Here is a 21,926-nt window from a genome sequence, read left to right as displayed (position 1 = left end):
GATTTGAATAAAAATGGCGGCCCTGAAAAGGGCCTTTTGTACGACGATAGATGGATTATTGCATGTAATCATAGAAGATACGATTTTTTTTTTTTTATTTATTTTTTTTTACGCCTTCTTCTCAGTCTTCTTGGGCAAGAGCACCGCCTGGATGTTGGGCAGCACTCCTCCCTGGGCGATGGTGACACCGGAGAGCAGCTTGTTCAGCTCCTCGTCGTTGCGGATGGCGAGCTGCAAATGACGAGGGATGATCCTGGTCTTCTTGTTGTCGCGGGCCGCGTTTCCCGCCAACTCGAGTACTTCGGCGGCGAGGTATTCCATGACGGCGGCCAGGTACACCGGCGCACCAGCGCCCACCCTCTCGGCGTAGTTTCCCTTGCGCAGGAGTCTGTGTATGCGACCGACGGGGAACTGGAGTCCGGCGCGATTCGAACGAGACTTTGCCTTTCCCTTGACTTTACCGCCTTTTCCGCGACCAGACATGGCGAGATGTGGTAGTGTTGAAAATTAACTGTGCGAAAGATGCGCGTCGATCTGAATCGACGGACGGTCCTTTGAAGAAAGCTCACTCAGGGATATCCAAAGCTCTATTTTGTGATGGCGTGCGGTGCGCCCGTAGCGGGAGACGTGCGCCGCATCACGCGACCCGCAAAGCCGCGCGCCGTTCGCTCTACACAGCGATGGCAAGCGGTAAAAAAAAAAAATTTCGGCAGATTCTCACTCGAGCCACCGCCGCCGATTGACACCGCACCTACCTAATCTATCTATATATCCGTATTGTATCGTAATACCCATCGCCGATCATCATGCCGCCCAAGACTAGCGGAAAGGCCGCCAAGAAATCCGGCAAAGCCCAGAAGAACATCTCCAAGGGAGACAAGAAGAAGACAAAGAGGAGGAGGAAGGAGAGTTACGCAATCTACATCTACAAGGTGCTCAAGCAGGTGCACCCCGACACCGGAATCTCCAGTAAGGCGATGAGCATCATGAACAGCTTCGTCAACGACATCTTCGAGAGGATCGCCGCCGAAGCGTCGCGCCTCGCCCACTACAACAAGCGCTCCACCATCACCAGCAGGGAGATCCAGACCGCCGTCAGGCTCCTTCTGCCCGGAGAGCTCGCCAAGCACGCCGTCAGCGAAGGAACAAAGGCAGTCACCAAATACACCAGCTCCAAGTGAAGTCCATGAAAATGAAGAAAGAAGAAAAAAAACCAGCAAAGGCCCTTTTAAGGGCCGCCAATATTTTCAAATCGAATTGATCGAATCGCATGTTTCGCTAGTCTCATTATCGCTATTAATATTATGCCAAGCAGGAAAAATAAATAAATCGACTGACTGCCTACCTATTGTAATAATAATAATACGAATATTTGTTACAATAATTATCTTGTATCTGCGCTTATAATTATATCATTATCCAACACCATATTATAAACTAGACTAGATAACTAACTAAGCCCGCCACGAAGGATGATTTGATAGGAAAATAATAAGAATCAATCTATCTGTGAATATTATTTTATTATTATTAAGTACAACAGTACCCACCTAAGTAAGTCAGTAAGTAGAACAATAAGTCATCATTATACTATTGATAATATTATCCATACATCTTAGGTGAATGCATGCGTGCGTGCATCTGAAAAAGAAAATATCACATTAGATTTAGGTACATAATATTACACATCTGTTTGTTATCTCGATTATCGTCTGTGCGTGGAGGATTTTCATCGATCCTTCAACGGATGGACCTGCGATACATAAATAATGCGAATCGGATAATTTTGCATTGTACGATAGATTTTTTGGTACGTACGTACGTACGTACATGACACATAATTTCGGGAATAGTTTATTCCGAATCCCCCCCCCCCCGATCGATATCTTAAAATAATCCTTCCAGTGTCCAATGTCTTCATATTTGATTTCATATAGGTACTTAATAGTAACAATGACATTAGTAATTCGTGTTTCGGTCTCGCACTTATGGTTATGGTTGTCGATTTCGGCTGCTATGGTTTTCTACTCTCATATGTGCGTTGTTACATGCCAGTATGCTTTGCATCGGTCATATTAAACACACTCATAATATTATATTATCATATTTAATTATTTAATTAATTATTTAATTAATTAATTAATTGATTATAACTATTTATTTACGATATCTATCTATCGCGGGAGGGAGGGAGGGAGGGAGGCGCAGTGAGCGAGCGAGCGACCGATCGCGCCGTACCTATCGCAATCCATTGTTAGGTAAGTAATTATTCGAATTGAACATTCTATTCTCATGTCGTGCTTCTTTATTTACCATCGTGCACAATACCATGCACCATCGTCGCCTGCTGCTCCTTCGTGAACACTGCGGACTGCATCGAGCACCGCGGGGCCGCCGCCGTCGTCTTCGCCCGATACGAGTAATGTTTGTATGCCGCGATCGTCTTGTGCTAACTCCGGCCGACTCGGGGGCGGATCGCGACGCCCGTGGGGGCGCCAGGGGCCCGCGGCCGATCGCAACCGCGAGGAGGTATATCGACGCGCCGGACGAAGGCTCGATCGTTGGAATCTGATAATTCTTAACGAATCTACGGCCATTTTCCCGACACGTTATGTGCGCGCGCGGACACAATTCCAATTTGAAACGCATCCCGCGAGCCCGAGGACAGACTCGCGACCATTCGCCCGCTTTGAAACGACAGACAGATCGGTGGGCGGCGCGACCGCCCGCCCCTGAGCCCCCTCGCTAGGGCGGCGGCCGCGAAAAATTGAAAAATATCGAGAGATCGAAGCAAAAATGCCGGTGCAATTCGTGACTAAAATCGCCGATCTAGACGGACATCATCTCTGAGAGCGGCGTTCGCACATCGGTACTGCGGCACCCGTCTCGCTCTCGCCGTATACAATCCGCGAGCCGTTCGAGTCGTTTCACTCTAGCGCATCGTACAGATAGATAGCAAGCAAGCAAGCAGAATATACGCCGCGATACAATATAATTTAATATTATATTTCATTCTATTATTCAATCAATCGAATAACGCAAAGATGGCAGATACAGCAGCACCCGTCACCGCTTCGCCGGTGCCCTCTACCCCTGCGAAGAAATCGGCAGCAGGCAAAGCCGCGAAGAAGCCCAAGGTCAAGCCGACGCATCCCAAGACCTCTGAGATGGTCAACAGCGCCATCAAAGAGCTGAAAGAGCGCGCCGGATCCTCCCTGCAGGCGATAAAAAAATACATCTCGGCCAACTACAAGGTGGACGCCGACAAGCTGGCGCCCTTCATCAAGAAATACCTGAAGGGTGCCGTCGAATCCGGCGCCCTAGTGCAGACCAAGGGCAAGGGGGCCTCCGGTTCGTTCAAACTGGAAGCCGGCAAGGCCAAATCGGCGGGCGGCTCCACCTCCGGTAAGAAGCCCGCCGCGAAGAAATCGCGCCCCGCCTCATCCAAGGAGAAGAAGGGCGCCGCAGCCGGCGGAGGCAAGTCTTCGGCGGCAGCCGCAAAGAAGAAGCCCGCGACCGCCATGAGAAAGTCGTCGGCCCCTCTTGAAACCGCGGCCAGATCGGCCGCAGCCGCCAAGAAAGCTGCCTCTCCCAAGAAGGCCGCCCCCGCCGCCAAGAAGGCCGCCAAGCCCAAGACGCCGACCAAGGCGAAAAAGTCCGCCAAGCCGCCCACGAAGAAGCCGAAGGCGCCAAAGCCCAAGAAGGCCGCTGCGAAGAAGCCCGCCGCGAAGAAAGCCGCTGCGAAGAAGTAAGACGCCGTGATCGAATCTAATCTAATCATCACGATGACGATGATGCGACGACGGCAGCCCGGGAAGGGGGGGTATCTCGGGTGGATGACGACGACGACGACAATAGACGAGATGAATGAGGATAGAGATGGAGATGAATAATACGCGTTCGCTCGCATTTTATTGAAACAAAAGCCCTTTTCAGGGCTACCAACACAATTCAGGTGTCGAATGATATCGAGCACGTATCAATACGCAAATTGCACTCACTCACCTACCTAGGTAAAATTTTAAATCAACACGAAATTCAAAATAAAATTTTGGTGGTTTGGTTGGTTGATTTTGAGTTAGGTTAGGTTTGATTTAATTAGGTTAGGTTTGTTCGGTTAGGTTAGGTTTGATTTGGTTAGGTTAGGTTTGTTCGGTTAGGTTAGGTTTGATTTGGTTAGGTTAGGTTTGTTCGGTTAGGTTGGGTTTGATTTGGTTAGGTTAGGTTAGGTTTGTTCGGTTAGGTTAGGTTTGATTTGGTTAGGTTAGGTTTGTTCGGTTAGGTTGGGTTTGATTTGATTAGGTTAGGTTTGTTCGGTTAGGCTAGGTTTGATTTGATTAGGTTAGGTTTGTTCGGTTAGGTTAGGTTTGATTTGATTAGGTTAGGTTTGTTCGGTTAGGTTAGGTTTGTTAACCGACTGACCCGACGTTGGCTTAATTGTGTTAAATGCCCCGATCAGTCTTTGAACGTTTTGTGTTTTCTGTCTACTTTTTTCATATATAAAATCGTTTTTTCAATTAATATTTGATAATAAAGAAATCCCGAATCCCGAGAAAAGATCGGAATTTCCCGAAATTTTTAAAATTCCCGTCGGGTAATTCCCGAAACCCAACTCTAGTCACAACTACATTATCTGAAGTCTGAACATAATTAATTTCATATTTGAACGAATAATGGAATTTTAAAAATTTCGGGAAATTCCGATCTTTTCTCGGGATTCGGGATTTCTTTATTATCAAATATTAATTGAAAAAACGATTTTATATATGAAAAAAGTAGACAGAAAACACAAAACGTTCAAAGACTGATCGGGGCATTTAACACAATTAAGCCAACGTCGGGTCAGTCGGTTAACAAACCTAACCTAACCGAACAAACCTAACCTAATCAAATCAAACCTAACCTAACCGAACAAACCTAACCTAATCAAATCAAACCTAGCCTAACCGAACAAACCTAACCTAATCAAATCAAACCCAACCTAACCGAACAAACCTAACCTAATCAAATCAAACCTAGCCTAACCGAACAAACCTAACCTAATCAAATCAAACCCAACCTAACCGAACAAACCTAACCTAACCAAATCAAACCTAACCTAACCGAACAAACCTAACCTAACCTAATCAAATCAAACCTAACCTAATCAAATCAAACCCAACCTAACCGAACAAACCTAACCTAACCAAATCAAACCTAACCTAACCGAACAAACCTAACCTAACCTAACCAAATCAAACCCAACCTAACCGAACAAACCTAACCTAACCAAATCAAACCCAACATAACCGAACAAACCTAACCTAACCAAATCAAACCTAACCTAACCGAATAAACCTAACCTAATCAAATCAAATCAAACCCAACCTAACCGAACAAACCTAACCTAACCTAACCAAATCAAACCTAACCTAACCGAATAAACCTAACCTAATCAAATCAAATCAAACCCAACCTAACCGAACAAACCTAACCTAACCAAATCAAACCTAGCCTAACCGAACAAACCTAACCTAACCAAATCAAACCTAACCTAATCAAATCAAATCAAATCAAACCTAACCTAACGTAATCAAATCAAACCTAACCTAACCGAACAACAGCTGCATGCATTATTACTGCGATACTATACGAATGCAAACGGATCGAACGAAATAGACATGGTGGCCCTGAAAAGGGCCGTTTGTATGTGAGTAGATAGATATATTCACATAATAATAGTTAAGCGGGCGTAGCATAAAAACCAACCCACTCATCCATCATTATGCGTAGTCAGTCTGTATTGTATCTAGACGAGACGATACGATGAAAGGCATTATATTGGCCAGCTTAGCCGCCGAAACCGTACAGGGTGCGACCCTGTCTCTTCAGGGCGTACACGACGTCCATGGCGGTGACGGTCTTCCTCTTCGCGTGCTCCGTGTAGGTGACGGCGTCCCTGATGACGTTCTCGAGGAACACCTTCAGGACTCCTCGGGTCTCTTCGTAAATCAAGCCAGATATGCGCTTGACTCCGCCGCGACGAGCCAGACGACGGATCGCAGGCTTCGTGATGCCCTGGATGTTATCGCGAAGAACCTTCCTGTGACGCTTGGCGCCCCCTTTTCCCAATCCCTTTCCTCCTTTACCGCGACCGGTCATCTTGTATGAGTGTCAAAAAGTGGATGATGTCAAAAATCGAAACGATGCGATGCGCTCACTGCGGCCGCTAGACGAATTATAAAATTTTGCTCCCTGCGACGTCTCTTTTATAGACGCTCGTCTCGCGCGTATGCGACGTCTCGCTCGCTTCCTTGCGAAATCAAGGCGCGGGCGAGTGCGTCTCGCTCTGGCGCGTCGCGGCGCAACCACGCCCAGCGCTGCGCATTTCGCGCAAAGCGAGTGCGCAATAAAGATAACGGCTATAATTAATAATTGCGGAATAGAATAAAAAGAGATATTTTCAAAAAAAATTAACTTTCAGGCAATATTTCGACCTCAAAACGATACGCCGACAAAAATGATCACCCCCACTGTTCAGCCGAAGGCGACCGCATCGACCAATCGCAGCGAGCGGATCTCTCTATATAGTCACCCCGTCTGCGGGATCGCGTGCACACTTCTCGTTGAACGCTCGTTTCAGAACCTACTACTTTGAAGAAGAAGACATGGCTCGTACCAAGCAGACTGCCCGAAAATCCACCGGTGGAAAAGCTCCCCGCAAACAGCTCGCCACGAAGGCCGCGAGGAAAAGCGCGCCGGCCACAGGGGGCGTGAAGAAGCCCCATCGTTACAGGCCCGGTACGGTCGCTCTCCGTGAGATCCGCCGTTATCAGAAGAGCACTGAGCTCCTCATCCGCAAGCTGCCCTTCCAGCGACTGGTGCGCGAGATCGCTCAAGATTTCAAGACCGATCTGCGCTTCCAGAGCTCGGCCGTCATGGCGCTGCAGGAGGCCAGCGAGGCGTACCTCGTCGGTCTATTCGAGGACACGAACCTTTGCGCCATCCACGCCAAACGCGTCACCATCATGCCCAAAGATATCCAGCTGGCGAGACGAATCCGCGGCGAACGCGCTTAAGAATTAAAAAAAAAAAAATAATATTTATCATACCTATCGCAAAAGGCCCTTTTCAGGGCCGCAAATTTTTTGACATTCGAATGTTTACGCAACCGTGAGCGAGCGATCGGCCGTTATGTGCCTATAATAATATATTTATATATACCTATTTATCCAAGTATAATATATTATTATCATCCTGCGTGTTCCACTATTTTTGGATAAAAATAGGTTTGTTAGTAATATTGCGTTTGTTGTATGTAATTGATCAATTAAGCAGTTGATTAGATAAAATATACTCACCATCTAATAATAACGCAACGCTGCGTACGTAGTGCGTTGTGTGTGAGGCGAGATTCATTAAATAATATCTACCCACATAATATTAATTAAACAGCCTCCTTATATTACCTATTATTTTAGAAAACGCACCAATCTCTTATCAAAACGCGTTTTCTATCCGTCAGTCCACCACCATCCATACCTTGTCATATTATCTCGCCGTCCATCTACCACAATTAATTAATTAATTAATTAATTATAATAATGTCGCTAAACACGTTATATAGATATAATCAATAGATGCTCCTCACCTATATAAATACATATATCACAATCATTATCCTACAAAACTATTTAAAACTGAAACCGCCACACCATACGAGTAGTTTAAACAAACAAGAGATCGACACATCGCATCTCTATCTCCTCATTAATTACTACGAAATTATATACCTACCTACCTACTTACTTATTTTAGATGTATTTTCAAATTTTGAATTTCCAGAACATTTATTGTAATATGGACAGTTCTCTCTGTGCGCATTCATTGCTAATTAATACCTATAATAATAACAATTTGAATACTACCTACTTTCGATGAATAATTATTTCAATCAATTTTATAAGCAACAATAACGAGCTCGACACGTTCGCTACCAGTCGGATTTGAATAAAAATGGCGGCCCTGAAAAGGGCCTTTTGTACGACGATAGATGGATTATTGCATGTAATCATAGAAGATACGATTTTTTTTTTTTTATTTATTTTTTTTTACGCCTTCTTCTCAGTCTTCTTGGGCAAGAGCACCGCCTGGATGTTGGGCAGCACTCCTCCCTGGGCGATGGTGACACCGGAGAGCAGCTTGTTCAGCTCCTCGTCGTTGCGGATGGCGAGCTGCAAATGACGAGGGATGATCCTGGTCTTCTTGTTGTCGCGGGCCGCGTTTCCCGCCAACTCGAGTACTTCGGCGGCGAGGTATTCCATGACGGCGGCCAGGTACACCGGCGCACCAGCGCCCACCCTCTCGGCGTAGTTTCCCTTGCGCAGGAGTCTGTGTATGCGACCGACGGGGAACTGGAGTCCGGCGCGATTCGAACGAGACTTTGCCTTTCCCTTGACTTTACCGCCTTTTCCGCGACCAGACATGGCGAGATGTGGTAGTGTTGAAAATTAACTGTGCGAAAGATGCGCGTCGATCTGAATCGACGGACGGTCCTTTGAAGAAAGCTCACTCAGGGATATCCAAAGCTCTATTTTGTGATGGCGTGCGGTGCGCCCGTAGCGGGAGACGTGCGCCGCATCACGCGACCCGCAAAGCCGCGCGCCGTTCGCTCTACACAGCGATGGCAAGCGGTAAAAAAAAAAAATTTCGGCAGATTCTCACTCGAGCCACCGCCGCCGATTGACACCGCACCTACCTAATCTATCTATATATCCGTATTGTATCGTAATACCCATCGCCGATCATCATGCCGCCCAAGACTAGCGGAAAGGCCGCCAAGAAATCCGGCAAAGCCCAGAAGAACATCTCCAAGGGAGACAAGAAGAAGACAAAGAGGAGGAGGAAGGAGAGTTACGCAATCTACATCTACAAGGTGCTCAAGCAGGTGCACCCCGACACCGGAATCTCCAGTAAGGCGATGAGCATCATGAACAGCTTCGTCAACGACATCTTCGAGAGGATCGCCGCCGAAGCGTCGCGCCTCGCCCACTACAACAAGCGCTCCACCATCACCAGCAGGGAGATCCAGACCGCCGTCAGGCTCCTTCTGCCCGGAGAGCTCGCCAAGCACGCCGTCAGCGAAGGAACAAAGGCAGTCACCAAATACACCAGCTCCAAGTGAAGTCCATGAAAATGAAGAAAGAAGAAAAAAAACCAGCAAAGGCCCTTTTAAGGGCCGCCAATATTTTCAAATCGAATTGATCGAATCGCATGTTTCGCTAGTCTCATTATCGCTATTAATATTATGCCAAGCAGGAAAAATAAATAAATCGACTGACTGCCTACCTATTGTAATAATAATAATACGAATATTTGTTACAATAATTATCTTGTATCTGCGCTTATAATTATATCATTATCCAACACCATATTATAAACTAGACTAGATAACTAACTAAGCCCGCCACGAAGGATGATTTGATAGGAAAATAATAAGAATCAATCTATCTGTGAATATTATTTTATTATTATTAAGTACAACAGTACCCACCTAAGTAAGTCAGTAAGTAGAACAATAAGTCATCATTATACTATTGATAATATTATCCATACATCTTAGGTGAATGCATGCGTGCGTGCATCTGAAAAAGAAAATATCACATTAGATTTAGGTACATAATATTACACATCTGTTTGTTATCTCGATTATCGTCTGTGCGTGGAGGATTTTCATCGATCCTTCAACGGATGGACCTGCGATACATAAATAATGCGAATCGGATAATTTTGCATTGTACGATAGATTTTTTGGTACGTACGTACGTACGTACATGACACATAATTTCGGGAATAGTTTATTCCGAATCCCCCCCCCCCCGATCGATATCTTAAAATAATCCTTCCAGTGTCCAATGTCTTCATATTTGATTTCATATAGGTACTTAATAGTAACAATGACATTAGTAATTCGTGTTTCGGTCTCGCACTTATGGTTATGGTTGTCGATTTCGGCTGCTATGGTTTTCTACTCTCATATGTGCGTTGTTACATGCCAGTATGCTTTGCATCGGTCATATTAAACACACTCATAATATTATATTATCATATTTAATTATTTAATTAATTATTTAATTAATTAATTAATTGATTATAACTATTTATTTACGATATCTATCTATCGCGGGAGGGAGGGAGGGAGGGAGGCGCAGTGAGCGAGCGAGCGACCGATCGCGCCGTACCTATCGCAATCCATTGTTAGGTAAGTAATTATTCGAATTGAACATTCTATTCTCATGTCGTGCTTCTTTATTTACCATCGTGCACAATACCATGCACCATCGTCGCCTGCTGCTCCTTCGTGAACACTGCGGACTGCATCGAGCACCGCGGGGCCGCCGCCGTCGTCTTCGCCCGATACGAGTAATGTTTGTATGCCGCGATCGTCTTGTGCTAACTCCGGCCGACTCGGGGGCGGATCGCGACGCCCGTGGGGGCGCCAGGGGCCCGCGGCCGATCGCAACCGCGAGGAGGTATATCGACGCGCCGGACGAAGGCTCGATCGTTGGAATCTGATAATTCTTAACGAATCTACGGCCATTTTCCCGACACGTTATGTGCGCGCGCGGACACAATTCCAATTTGAAACGCATCCCGCGAGCCCGAGGACAGACTCGCGACCATTCGCCCGCTTTGAAACGACAGACAGATCGGTGGGCGGCGCGACCGCCCGCCCCTGAGCCCCCTCGCTAGGGCGGCGGCCGCGAAAAATTGAAAAATATCGAGAGATCGAAGCAAAAATGCCGGTGCAATTCGTGACTAAAATCGCCGATCTAGACGGACATCATCTCTGAGAGCGGCGTTCGCACATCGGTACTGCGGCACCCGTCTCGCTCTCGCCGTATACAATCCGCGAGCCGTTCGAGTCGTTTCACTCTAGCGCATCGTACAGATAGATAGCAAGCAAGCAAGCAGAATATACGCCGCGATACAATATAATTTAATATTATATTTCATTCTATTATTCAATCAATCGAATAACGCAAAGATGGCAGATACAGCAGCACCCGTCACCGCTTCGCCGGTGCCCTCTACCCCTGCGAAGAAATCGGCAGCAGGCAAAGCCGCGAAGAAGCCCAAGGTCAAGCCGACGCATCCCAAGACCTCTGAGATGGTCAACAGCGCCATCAAAGAGCTGAAAGAGCGCGCCGGATCCTCCCTGCAGGCGATAAAAAAATACATCTCGGCCAACTACAAGGTGGACGCCGACAAGCTGGCGCCCTTCATCAAGAAATACCTGAAGGGTGCCGTCGAATCCGGCGCCCTAGTGCAGACCAAGGGCAAGGGGGCCTCCGGTTCGTTCAAACTGGAAGCCGGCAAGGCCAAATCGGCGGGCGGCTCCACCTCCGGTAAGAAGCCCGCCGCGAAGAAATCGCGCCCCGCCTCATCCAAGGAGAAGAAGGGCGCCGCAGCCGGCGGAGGCAAGTCTTCGGCGGCAGCCGCAAAGAAGAAGCCCGCGACCGCCATGAGAAAGTCGTCGGCCCCTCTTGAAACCGCGGCCAGATCGGCCGCAGCCGCCAAGAAAGCTGCCTCTCCCAAGAAGGCCGCCCCCGCCGCCAAGAAGGCCGCCAAGCCCAAGACGCCGACCAAGGCGAAAAAGTCCGCCAAGCCGCCCACGAAGAAGCCGAAGGCGCCAAAGCCCAAGAAGGCCGCTGCGAAGAAGCCCGCCGCGAAGAAAGCCGCTGCGAAGAAGTAAGACGCCGTGATCGAATCTAATCTAATCATCACGATGACGATGATGCGACGACGGCAGCCCGGGAAGGGGGGGTATCTCGGGTGGATGACGACGACGACGACAATAGACGAGATGAATGAGGATAGAGATGGAGATGAATAATACGCGTTCGCTCGCATTTTATTGAAACAAAAGCCCTTTTCAGGGCTACCAACACAATTCAGGTGTCGAATGATATCGAGCACGTATCAATACGCAAATTGCACTCACTCACCTACCTAGGTAAAATTTTAAATCAACACGAAATTCAAAATAAAATTTTGGTGGTTTGGTTGGTTGATTTTGAGTTAGGTTAGGTTTGATTTAATTAGGTTAGGTTTGTTCGGTTAGGTTAGGTTTGATTTGGTTAGGTTAGGTTTGTTCGGTTAGGTTAGGTTTGATTTGGTTAGGTTAGGTTTGTTCGGTTAGGTTGGGTTTGATTTGGTTAGGTTAGGTTAGGTTTGTTCGGTTAGGTTAGGTTTGATTTGGTTAGGTTAGGTTTGTTCGGTTAGGTTGGGTTTGATTTGATTAGGTTAGGTTTGTTCGGTTAGGCTAGGTTTGATTTGATTAGGTTAGGTTTGTTCGGTTAGGTTAGGTTTGATTTGATTAGGTTAGGTTTGTTCGGTTAGGTTAGGTTTGTTAACCGACTGACCCGACGTTGGCTTAATTGTGTTAAATGCCCCGATCAGTCTTTGAACGTTTTGTGTTTTCTGTCTACTTTTTTCATATATAAAATCGTTTTTTCAATTAATATTTGATAATAAAGAAATCCCGAATCCCGAGAAAAGATCGGAATTTCCCGAAATTTTTAAAATTCCCGTCGGGTAATTCCCGAAACCCAACTCTAGTCACAACTACATTATCTGAAGTCTGAACATAATTAATTTCATATTTGAACGAATAATGGAATTTTAAAAATTTCGGGAAATTCCGATCTTTTCTCGGGATTCGGGATTTCTTTATTATCAAATATTAATTGAAAAAACGATTTTATATATGAAAAAAGTAGACAGAAAACACAAAACGTTCAAAGACTGATCGGGGCATTTAACACAATTAAGCCAACGTCGGGTCAGTCGGTTAACAAACCTAACCTAACCGAACAAACCTAACCTAATCAAATCAAACCTAACCTAACCGAACAAACCTAACCTAATCAAATCAAACCTAGCCTAACCGAACAAACCTAACCTAATCAAATCAAACCCAACCTAACCGAACAAACCTAACCTAATCAAATCAAACCTAGCCTAACCGAACAAACCTAACCTAATCAAATCAAACCCAACCTAACCGAACAAACCTAACCTAACCAAATCAAACCTAACCTAACCGAACAAACCTAACCTAACCTAATCAAATCAAACCTAACCTAATCAAATCAAACCCAACCTAACCGAACAAACCTAACCTAACCAAATCAAACCTAACCTAACCGAACAAACCTAACCTAACCTAACCAAATCAAACCCAACCTAACCGAACAAACCTAACCTAACCAAATCAAACCCAACATAACCGAACAAACCTAACCTAACCAAATCAAACCTAACCTAACCGAATAAACCTAACCTAATCAAATCAAATCAAACCCAACCTAACCGAACAAACCTAACCTAACCTAACCAAATCAAACCTAACCTAACCGAATAAACCTAACCTAATCAAATCAAATCAAACCCAACCTAACCGAACAAACCTAACCTAACCAAATCAAACCTAGCCTAACCGAACAAACCTAACCTAACCAAATCAAACCTAACCTAATCAAATCAAATCAAATCAAACCTAACCTAACGTAATCAAATCAAACCTAACCTAACCGAACAACAGCTGCATGCATTATTACTGCGATACTATACGAATGCAAACGGATCGAACGAAATAGACATGGTGGCCCTGAAAAGGGCCGTTTGTATGTGAGTAGATAGATATATTCACATAATAATAGTTAAGCGGGCGTAGCATAAAAACCAACCCACTCATCCATCATTATGCGTAGTCAGTCTGTATTGTATCTAGACGAGACGATACGATGAAAGGCATTATATTGGCCAGCTTAGCCGCCGAAACCGTACAGGGTGCGACCCTGTCTCTTCAGGGCGTACACGACGTCCATGGCGGTGACGGTCTTCCTCTTCGCGTGCTCCGTGTAGGTGACGGCGTCCCTGATGACGTTCTCGAGGAACACCTTCAGGACTCCTCGGGTCTCTTCGTAAATCAAGCCAGATATGCGCTTGACTCCGCCGCGACGAGCCAGACGACGGATCGCAGGCTTCGTGATGCCCTGGATGTTATCGCGAAGAACCTTCCTGTGACGCTTGGCGCCCCCTTTTCCCAATCCCTTTCCTCCTTTACCGCGACCGGTCATCTTGTATGAGTGTCAAAAAGTGGATGATGTCAAAAATCGAAACGATGCGATGCGCTCACTGCGGCCGCTAGACGAATTATAAAATTTTGCTTTCTTTTGGTATGCTTGGCGTGTAGGGTGCCGGGGCTATGCCCCCTATCCCTTTCATCTATATTATGGCGTATGATGGAAGTCTGCTCCGTGTAGCGGTTTAGCTACTAATTGGATGTCATGTCTTATTTGAGTTTTGTAGGATGGCTTAGATGTATAAAATCAGATGTATAATAATTCGTCTTCTTCTCGTTTCCTCATCGTCTTCTGGTCTTGATTATTGGGCTTTCAGGTCTTGTCGAGATTAGTTTAATTCTGTCAGTTTTGATATCATGTTGTTGGCAGTGTCGATAGTGTTTTTTAAAGCATTTATCATGTCCTTTATCTCCTCTGGTTTAGGTTTTTCCTGGGTGGTCTTCCAGGCAGGCCTGAACGAGTATCTGTCTTGGGTCCTTTCCGCTTGTCGTTTATCTGCTTCTGTGTATCCGTATCGGGCGTGTTTTGGGTGCCTCGGGCATCCCCTGTAGTTGGCCGGATGAGGGCCTCCACAGTTGGCGCATGTCGCAGGATCTGTGGTATTGGGTTTCTTGCAGTCAGCTGTGAGGTGATCGCCTGCACAACGGACGCACATTGGTCTGGCATGGCAGCAGGAAGCGGCGTGGCCGAAGCCTTGGCAGCGATGGCACTGTCCGTCCGTCGTCCTCCTGCGTAGTGGCTCCACCTTTATAGATAGTCCAAAGATTTTTTCAAGTCGGTAGATGTCTTTGGCGTCGCTGGTTCTCTCTACGTCCACCAGGATTAGCGGTATCTGAGTTCTTGAGTGGCCTTGAGTCATCCGATACGCGCTCTTGATGGTGAATCCCAGTTCCACAAGCTCGGCGCGAATTTCTTCGGCGGCCGTTTCTTCTGGAACTCCCCTGAGCACCACTTTGAGGGGTTTGTCCCCAAATAGGTTGTAGGAATGGAACTCAATGCCCTTGCTGTCTAGTAATTTTACTGCTTGTCTGTATTCTTCTATTTCTGAGATCGTTAGTATAATCCCCTTCTTGACATTTTTGGCTTCAGAGACACATATTCCTGCCTCTTCCAGCAGCTTCATGTTGTCCCTGTAAGCCTTTTTGTCGTGAAGGACAATCGGAGGGATTTTCTGTGCTCCCGTGCGGTCCAAGTTCCTCTTGGCCGGATTCTTCGAGGGCGCGTTGCCTCTTGAATTTTTTCCGGGGATTGTTGTCTTCTTCGAGCATGCCGGCTGGTTAATGTTAGGCATGTCCGGTTTCTTCGGCGAGACCGTGGCGGGTTTCTTGGCCGCTTTTTGGTCTGCCCGGTCGGTTGCTTGTCTTTTGGTCGCTTTTTTTCCGTGTTCTACGCGGGCTACGTCCTTGTCCGTTGAGGGCTTGGCCGCTGCTGCGTAACTCTTCGGTGCGTCTGGCTTGCCGGCGTCGGCGGGTTTTACTGGCGCGGATGCGCGGGGATCTGCTGTGGGTTTCTGCGTGGCGGCGGTAGGGTTAGGCTTGCCGGTTACGGCGGGCTTTTCCGGCGCTGCTGTGCGGTGATCTGGGTTTGGAAGCGATACAGATGTGGCCGCTGGCGTGGTGTCCATCTGTTCGTGGGCGGTGGAGACTGGTTTCCCACTCGAGACCGGGTCCTTGGCTGTGGCTGGGGCGGCAGCCCTGGCCTTGGCCGAGGCGGGGGCTTTGGTGGGTTTTACAGCATCCATGGAGTGAACGAGTTTGCCGCTATAGTCGTCGGCATCATCGGTGTCTAGGAAGAAGTCGGAGTCATCATAATCCAAGTCTTCGTACTCCTCGTCTTCCTCTTCCGAGAAAGGCTTGAGTAGTCCCGAGTCCATGGCGTTGATCTCTTCGAGGACCCTCTGGTAATTCGATATGTTTTTGTTCCTCCTCTTCTTGTCCTGAGAATCGCGTTGCTTCTGCAGGTCAGGAAGAGAGTCATGCGGCTGAATCCCGTAGGCAAGGGCGAGGAAGCCGTAGATGTACGCGAAGTCCGCGGCCCTCAGCTTCCTCCTCAGTACACGGATGTTCAGCAGGTCTGTCTTGATGTTATCGTCCACTTGTCGGTGGCACTCTGGAGCCAATAACCCCACGAGCGACGGTATTTTGCTCATGATGGAGGTTTTGGTGTTGACAGGCGTCTCCGCTATGAAGGCTTTGCAGGGGAATCTTGAAGTAGTCGGCCGTCGAAGAATATCTTTATAAAGACTTTTCCGCGGCGGTGAAGTTCTGCCAAGAGTCCTCTGATATGGCGATGATAGCGGCGAAGCGGTGTAGACTTTGGATCTGTGTGCAGACAGGAGCGCGGTAAATGAGGTGTTTACGCGGCGAGTGTCAGTCAGCAAGTGAAAATTTTGCTCCCTGCGACGTCTCTTTTATAGACGCTCGTCTCGCGCGTATGCGACGTCTCGCTCGCTTCCTTGCGAAATCAAGGCGCGGGCGAGTGCGTCTCGCTCTGGCGCGTCGCGGCGCAACCACGCCCAGCGCTGCGCATTTCGCGCAAAGCGAGTGCGCAATAAAGATAACGGCTATAATTAATAATTGCGGAATAGAATAAAAAGAGATATTTTCAAAAAAAATTAACTTTCAGGCAATATTTCGACCTCAAAACGATACGCCGACAAAAATGATCACCCCCACTGTTCAGCCGAAGGCGACCGCATCGACCAATCGCAGCGAGCGGATCTCTCTATATAGTCACCCCGTCTGCGGGATCGCGTGCACACTTCTCGTTGAACGCTCGTTTCAGAACCTACTACTTTGAAGAAGAAGACATGGCTCGTACCAAGCAGACTGCCCGAAAATCCACCGGTGGAAAAGCTCCCCGCAAACAGCTCGCCACGAAGGCCGCGAGGAAAAGCGCGCCGGCCACAGGGGGCGTGAAGAAGCCCCATCGTTACAGGCCCGGTACGGTCGCTCTCCGTGAGATCCGCCGTTATCAGAAGAGCACTGAGCTCCTCATCCGCAAGCTGCCCTTCCAGCGACTGGTGCGCGAGATCGCTCAAGATTTCAAGACCGATCTGCGCTTCCAGAGCTCGGCCGTCATGGCGCTGCAGGAGGCCAGCGAGGCGTACCTCGTCGGTCTATTCGAGGACACGAACCTTTGCGCCATCCACGCCAAACGCGTCACCATCATGCCCAAAGATATCCAGCTGGCGAGACGAATCCGCGGCGAACGCGCTTAAGAATTAAAAAAAAAAAAATAATATTTATCATACCTATCGCAAAAGGCCCTTTTCAGGGCCGCAAATTTTTTGACATTCGAATGTTTACGCAACCGTGAGCGAGCGATCGGCCGTTATGTGCCTATAATAATATATTTATATATACCTATTTATCCAAGTATAATATATTATTATCATCCTGCGTGTTCCACTATTTTTGGATAAAAATAGGTTTGTTAGTAATATTGCGTTTGTTGTATGTAATTGATCAATTAAGCAGTTGATTAGATAAAATATACTCACCATCTAATAATAACGCAACGCTGCGTACGTAGTGCGTTGTGTGTGAGGCGAGATTCATTAAATAATATCTACCCACATAATATTAATTAAACAGCCTCCTTATATTACCTATTATTTTAGAAAACGCACCAATCTCTTATCAAAACGCGTTTTCTATCCGTCAGTCCACCACCATCCATACCTTGTCATATTATCTCGCCGTCCATCTACCACAATTAATTAATTAATTAATTAATTATAATAATGTCGCTAAACACGTTATATAGATATAATCAATAGATGCTCCTCACCTATATAAATACATATATCACAATCATTATCCTACAAAACTATTTAAAACTGAAACCGCCACACCATACGAGTAGTTTAAACAAACAAGAGATCGACACATCGCATCTCTATCTCCTCATTAATTACTACGAAATTATATACCTACCTACCTACTTACTTATTTTAGATGTATTTTCAAATTTTGAATTTCCAGAACATTTATTGTAATATGGACAGTTCTCTCTGTGCGCATTCATTGCTAATTAATACCTATAATAATAACAATTTGAATACTACCTACTTTCGATGAATAATTATTTCAATCAATTTTATAAGCAACAATAACGAGCTCGACACGTTCGCTACCAGTCGGATTTGAATAAAAATGGCGGCCCTGAAAAGGGCCTTTTGTACGACGATAGATGGATTATTGCATGTAATCATAGAAGATACGATTTTTTTTTTTTTATTTATTTTTTTTTACGCCTTCTTCTCAGTCTTCTTGGGCAAGAGCACCGCCTGGATGTTGGGCAGCACTCCTCCCTGGGCGATGGTGACACCGGAGAGCAGCTTGTTCAGCTCCTCGTCGTTGCGGATGGCGAGCTGCAAATGACGAGGGATGATCCTGGTCTTCTTGTTGTCGCGGGCCGCGTTTCCCGCCAACTCGAGTACTTCGGCGGCGAGGTATTCCATGACGGCGGCCAGGTACACCGGCGCACCAGCGCCCACCCTCTCGGCGTAGTTTCCCTTGCGCAGGAGTCTGTGTATGCGACCGACGGGGAACTGGAGTCCGGCGCGATTCGAACGAGACTTTGCCTTTCCCTTGACTTTACCGCCTTTTCCGCGACCAGACATGGCGAGATGTGGTAGTGTTGAAAATTAACTGTGCGAAAGATGCGCGTCGATCTGAATCGACGGACGGTCCTTTGAAGAAAGCTCACTCAGGGATATCCAAAGCTCTATTTTGTGATGGCGTGCGGTGCGCCCGTAGCGGGAGACGTGCGCCGCATCACGCGACCCGCAAAGCCGCGCGCCGTTCGCTCTACACAGCGATGGCAAGCGGTAAAAAAAAAAAATTTCGGCAGATTCTCACTCGAGCCACCGCCGCCGATTGACACCGCACCTACCTAATCTATCTATATATCCGTATTGTATCGTAATACCCATCGCCGATCATCATGCCGCCCAAGACTAGCGGAAAGGCCGCCAAGAAATCCGGCAAAGCCCAGAAGAACATCTCCAAGGGAGACAAGAAGAAGACAAAGAGGAGGAGGAAGGAGAGTTACGCAATCTACATCTACAAGGTGCTCAAGCAGGTGCACCCCGACACCGGAATCTCCAGTAAGGCGATGAGCATCATGAACAGCTTCGTCAACGACATCTTCGAGAGGATCGCCGCCGAAGCGTCGCGCCTCGCCCACTACAACAAGCGCTCCACCATCACCAGCAGGGAGATCCAGACCGCCGTCAGGCTCCTTCTGCCCGGAGAGCTCGCCAAGCACGCCGTCAGCGAAGGAACAAAGGCAGTCACCAAATACACCAGCTCCAAGTGAAGTCCATGAAAATGAAGAAAGAAGAAAAAAAACCAGCAAAGGCCCTTTTAAGGGCCGCCAATATTTTCAAATCGAATTGATCGAATCGCATGTTTCGCTAGTCTCATTATCGCTATTAATATTATGCCAAGCAGGAAAAATAAATAAATCGACTGACTGCCTACCTATTGTAATAATAATAATACGAATATTTGTTACAATAATTATCTTGTATCTGCGCTTATAATTATATCATTATCCAACACCATATTATAAACTAGACTAGATAACTAACTAAGCCCGCCACGAAGGATGATTTGATAGGAAAATAATAAGAATCAATCTATCTGTGAATATTATTTTATTATTATTAAGTACAACAGTACCCACCTAAGTAAGTCAGTAAGTAGAACAATAAGTCATCATTATACTATTGATAATATTATCCATACATCTTAGGTGAATGCATGCGTGCGTGCATCTGAAAAAGAAAATATCACATTAGATTTAGGTACATAATATTACACATCTGTTTGTTATCTCGATTATCGTCTGTGCGTGGAGGATTTTCATCGATCCTTCAACGGATGGACCTGCGATACATAAATAATGCGAATCGGATAATTTTGCATTGTACGATAGATTTTTTGGTACGTACGTACGTACGTACATGACACATAATTTCGGGAATAGTTTATTCCGAATCCCCCCCCCCCCGATCGATATCTTAAAATAATCCTTCCAGTGTCCAATGTCTTCATATTTGATTTCATATAGGTACTTAATAGTAACAATGACATTAGTAATTCGTGTTTCGGTCTCGCACTTATGGTTATGGTTGTCGATTTCGGCTGCTATGGTTTTCTACTCTCATATGTGCGTTGTTACATGCCAGTATGCTTTGCATCGGTCATATTAAACACACTCATAATATTATATTATCATATTTAATTATTTAATTAATTATTTAATTAATTAATTAATTGATTATAACTATTTATTTACGATATCTATCTATCGCGGGAGGGAGGGAGGGAGGGAGGCGCAGTGAGCGAGCGAGCGACCGATCGCGCCGTACCTATCGCAATCCATTGTTAGGTAAGTAATTATTCGAATTGAACATTCTATTCTCATGTCGTGCTTCTTTATTTACCATCGTGCACAATACCATGCACCATCGTCGCCTGCTGCTCCTTCGTGAACACTGCGGACTGCATCGAGCACCGCGGGGCCGCCGCCGTCGTCTTCGCCCGATACGAGTAATGTTTGTATGCCGCGATCGTCTTGTGCTAACTCCGGCCGACTCGGGGGCGGATCGCGACGCCCGTGGGGGCGCCAGGGGCCCGCGGCCGATCGCAACCGCGAGGAGGTATATCGACGCGCCGGACGAAGGCTCGATCGTTGGAATCTGATAATTCTTAACGAATCTACGGCCATTTTCCCGACACGTTATGTGCGCGCGCGGACACAATTCCAATTTGAAACGCATCCCGCGAGCCCGAGGACAGACTCGCGACCATTCGCCCGCTTTGAAACGACAGACAGATCGGTGGGCGGCGCGACCGCCCGCCCCTGAGCCCCCTCGCTAGGGCGGCGGCCGCGAAAAATTGAAAAATATCGAGAGATCGAAGCAAAAATGCCGGTGCAATTCGTGACTAAAATCGCCGATCTAGACGGACATCATCTCTGAGAGCGGCGTTCGCACATCGGTACTGCGGCACCCGTCTCGCTCTCGCCGTATACAATCCGCGAGCCGTTCGAGTCGTTTCACTCTAGCGCATCGTACAGATAGATAGCAAGCAAGCAAGCAGAATATACGCCGCGATACAATATAATTTAATATTATATTTCATTCTATTATTCAATCAATCGAATAACGCAAAGATGGCAGATACAGCAGCACCCGTCACCGCTTCGCCGGTGCCCTCTACCCCTGCGAAGAAATCGGCAGCAGGCAAAGCCGCGAAGAAGCCCAAGGTCAAGCCGACGCATCCCAAGACCTCTGAGATGGTCAACAGCGCCATCAAAGAGCTGAAAGAGCGCGCCGGATCCTCCCTGCAGGCGATAAAAAAATACATCTCGGCCAACTACAAGGTGGACGCCGACAAGCTGGCGCCCTTCATCAAGAAATACCTGAAGGGTGCCGTCGAATCCGGCGCCCTAGTGCAGACCAAGGGCAAGGGGGCCTCCGGTTCGTTCAAACTGGAAGCCGGCAAGGCCAAATCGGCGGGCGGCTCCACCTCCGGTAAGAAGCCCGCCGCGAAGAAATCGCGCCCCGCCTCATCCAAGGAGAAGAAGGGCGCCGCAGCCGGCGGAGGCAAGTCTTCGGCGGCAGCCGCAAAGAAGAAGCCCGCGACCGCCATGAGAAAGTCGTCGGCCCCTCTTGAAACCGCGGCCAGATCGGCCGCAGCCGCCAAGAAAGCTGCCTCTCCCAAGAAGGCCGCCCCCGCCGCCAAGAAGGCCGCCAAGCCCAAGACGCCGACCAAGGCGAAA

At 47.2% G+C, this 21,926-nt stretch overlaps 10 protein-coding genes across 10 annotated transcripts; 5 read left to right on the top strand and 5 right to left on the bottom strand.

Annotated features, from left to right (window-relative positions):
• Positions 1-108: 108 nt before the first annotated feature.
• On the bottom strand, positions 109-483 carry LOC147068801 (histone H2A). The gene has a single exon (XM_085951812.1). The coding sequence runs from the start codon at positions 481-483 to the stop codon at positions 109-111; it is 375 nt and encodes a 124-aa protein (XP_085807938.1).
• Positions 484-806: 323 nt separating this feature from the next.
• Positions 807-1,181, top strand: LOC147068800 (histone H2B-like). The gene has a single exon (XM_085951811.1). The coding sequence runs from the start codon at positions 807-809 to the stop codon at positions 1,179-1,181; it is 375 nt and encodes a 124-aa protein (XP_085807937.1).
• A 4,648-nt stretch (positions 1,182-5,829) lies between these two features.
• On the bottom strand, positions 5,830-6,141 carry LOC147068799 (histone H4). The gene has a single exon (XM_085951809.1). It carries the CDS (start codon positions 6,139-6,141, stop codon positions 5,830-5,832), a length of 312 nt encoding a protein of 103 aa, XP_085807935.1.
• Positions 6,142-6,647: 506 nt separating this feature from the next.
• LOC147068798 (histone H3) lies at positions 6,648-7,058 on the top strand. Its single transcript, XM_085951808.1, has one exon. It carries the CDS (start codon positions 6,648-6,650, stop codon positions 7,056-7,058), a length of 411 nt encoding a protein of 136 aa, XP_085807934.1.
• Positions 7,059-8,090: 1,032 nt separating this feature from the next.
• LOC147068797 (histone H2A) lies at positions 8,091-8,465 on the bottom strand. Its single transcript, XM_085951807.1, has one exon. It carries the CDS (start codon positions 8,463-8,465, stop codon positions 8,091-8,093), a length of 375 nt encoding a protein of 124 aa, XP_085807933.1.
• Positions 8,466-8,788: 323 nt separating this feature from the next.
• On the top strand, positions 8,789-9,163 carry LOC147068796 (histone H2B-like). Its single transcript, XM_085951806.1, has one exon. It carries the CDS (start codon positions 8,789-8,791, stop codon positions 9,161-9,163), a length of 375 nt encoding a protein of 124 aa, XP_085807932.1.
• A 4,648-nt stretch (positions 9,164-13,811) lies between these two features.
• LOC147068795 (histone H4) lies at positions 13,812-14,123 on the bottom strand. Its single transcript, XM_085951805.1, has one exon. The coding sequence runs from the start codon at positions 14,121-14,123 to the stop codon at positions 13,812-13,814; it is 312 nt and encodes a 103-aa protein (XP_085807931.1).
• A 2,815-nt stretch (positions 14,124-16,938) lies between these two features.
• Positions 16,939-17,349, top strand: LOC147068794 (histone H3). The gene has a single exon (XM_085951804.1). The coding sequence runs from the start codon at positions 16,939-16,941 to the stop codon at positions 17,347-17,349; it is 411 nt and encodes a 136-aa protein (XP_085807930.1).
• Positions 17,350-18,381: 1,032 nt separating this feature from the next.
• LOC147068793 (histone H2A) lies at positions 18,382-18,756 on the bottom strand. Its single transcript, XM_085951802.1, has one exon. The coding sequence runs from the start codon at positions 18,754-18,756 to the stop codon at positions 18,382-18,384; it is 375 nt and encodes a 124-aa protein (XP_085807928.1).
• A 323-nt stretch (positions 18,757-19,079) lies between these two features.
• On the top strand, positions 19,080-19,454 carry LOC147068792 (histone H2B-like). The gene has a single exon (XM_085951801.1). It carries the CDS (start codon positions 19,080-19,082, stop codon positions 19,452-19,454), a length of 375 nt encoding a protein of 124 aa, XP_085807927.1.
• Positions 19,455-21,926: the final 2,472 nt, after the last annotated feature.

Source organism: Rhyacophila brunnea, unplaced genomic scaffold (genome assembly GCF_057557595.1).
Source record: "Rhyacophila brunnea isolate RB1 unplaced genomic scaffold, BYU_Rbru_1.0 scaffold_252, whole genome shotgun sequence".
NCBI classification, from domain to species: domain Eukaryota; kingdom Metazoa; phylum Arthropoda; class Insecta; order Trichoptera; family Rhyacophilidae; genus Rhyacophila; species Rhyacophila brunnea.
The sequence above is the reverse complement of the archived record's forward strand: the minus strand, read 5'-3'. Positions and strand labels throughout refer to the sequence as shown.

Bases quoted from the DNA above. Each gene is read 5' to 3' on its own strand.
- LOC147068797 (XM_085951807.1), bottom strand. From the start codon at position 8,465: ATGTCTGGTCGCGGAAAAGGCGGTAAAGTCAAGGGAAAGGCAAAGTCT.
- LOC147068796 (XM_085951806.1), top strand. From the start codon at position 8,789: ATGCCGCCCAAGACTAGCGGAAAGGCCGCCAAGAAATCCGGCAAAGCC.
- LOC147068800 (XM_085951811.1), top strand. From the start codon at position 807: ATGCCGCCCAAGACTAGCGGAAAGGCCGCCAAGAAATCCGGCAAAGCC.
- LOC147068801 (XM_085951812.1), bottom strand. From the start codon at position 483: ATGTCTGGTCGCGGAAAAGGCGGTAAAGTCAAGGGAAAGGCAAAGTCT.
- LOC147068798 (XM_085951808.1), top strand. From the start codon at position 6,648: ATGGCTCGTACCAAGCAGACTGCCCGAAAATCCACCGGTGGAAAAGCT.
- LOC147068793 (XM_085951802.1), bottom strand. From the start codon at position 18,756: ATGTCTGGTCGCGGAAAAGGCGGTAAAGTCAAGGGAAAGGCAAAGTCT.
- LOC147068795 (XM_085951805.1), bottom strand. From the start codon at position 14,123: ATGACCGGTCGCGGTAAAGGAGGAAAGGGATTGGGAAAAGGGGGCGCC.
- LOC147068792 (XM_085951801.1), top strand. From the start codon at position 19,080: ATGCCGCCCAAGACTAGCGGAAAGGCCGCCAAGAAATCCGGCAAAGCC.
- LOC147068794 (XM_085951804.1), top strand. From the start codon at position 16,939: ATGGCTCGTACCAAGCAGACTGCCCGAAAATCCACCGGTGGAAAAGCT.
- LOC147068799 (XM_085951809.1), bottom strand. From the start codon at position 6,141: ATGACCGGTCGCGGTAAAGGAGGAAAGGGATTGGGAAAAGGGGGCGCC.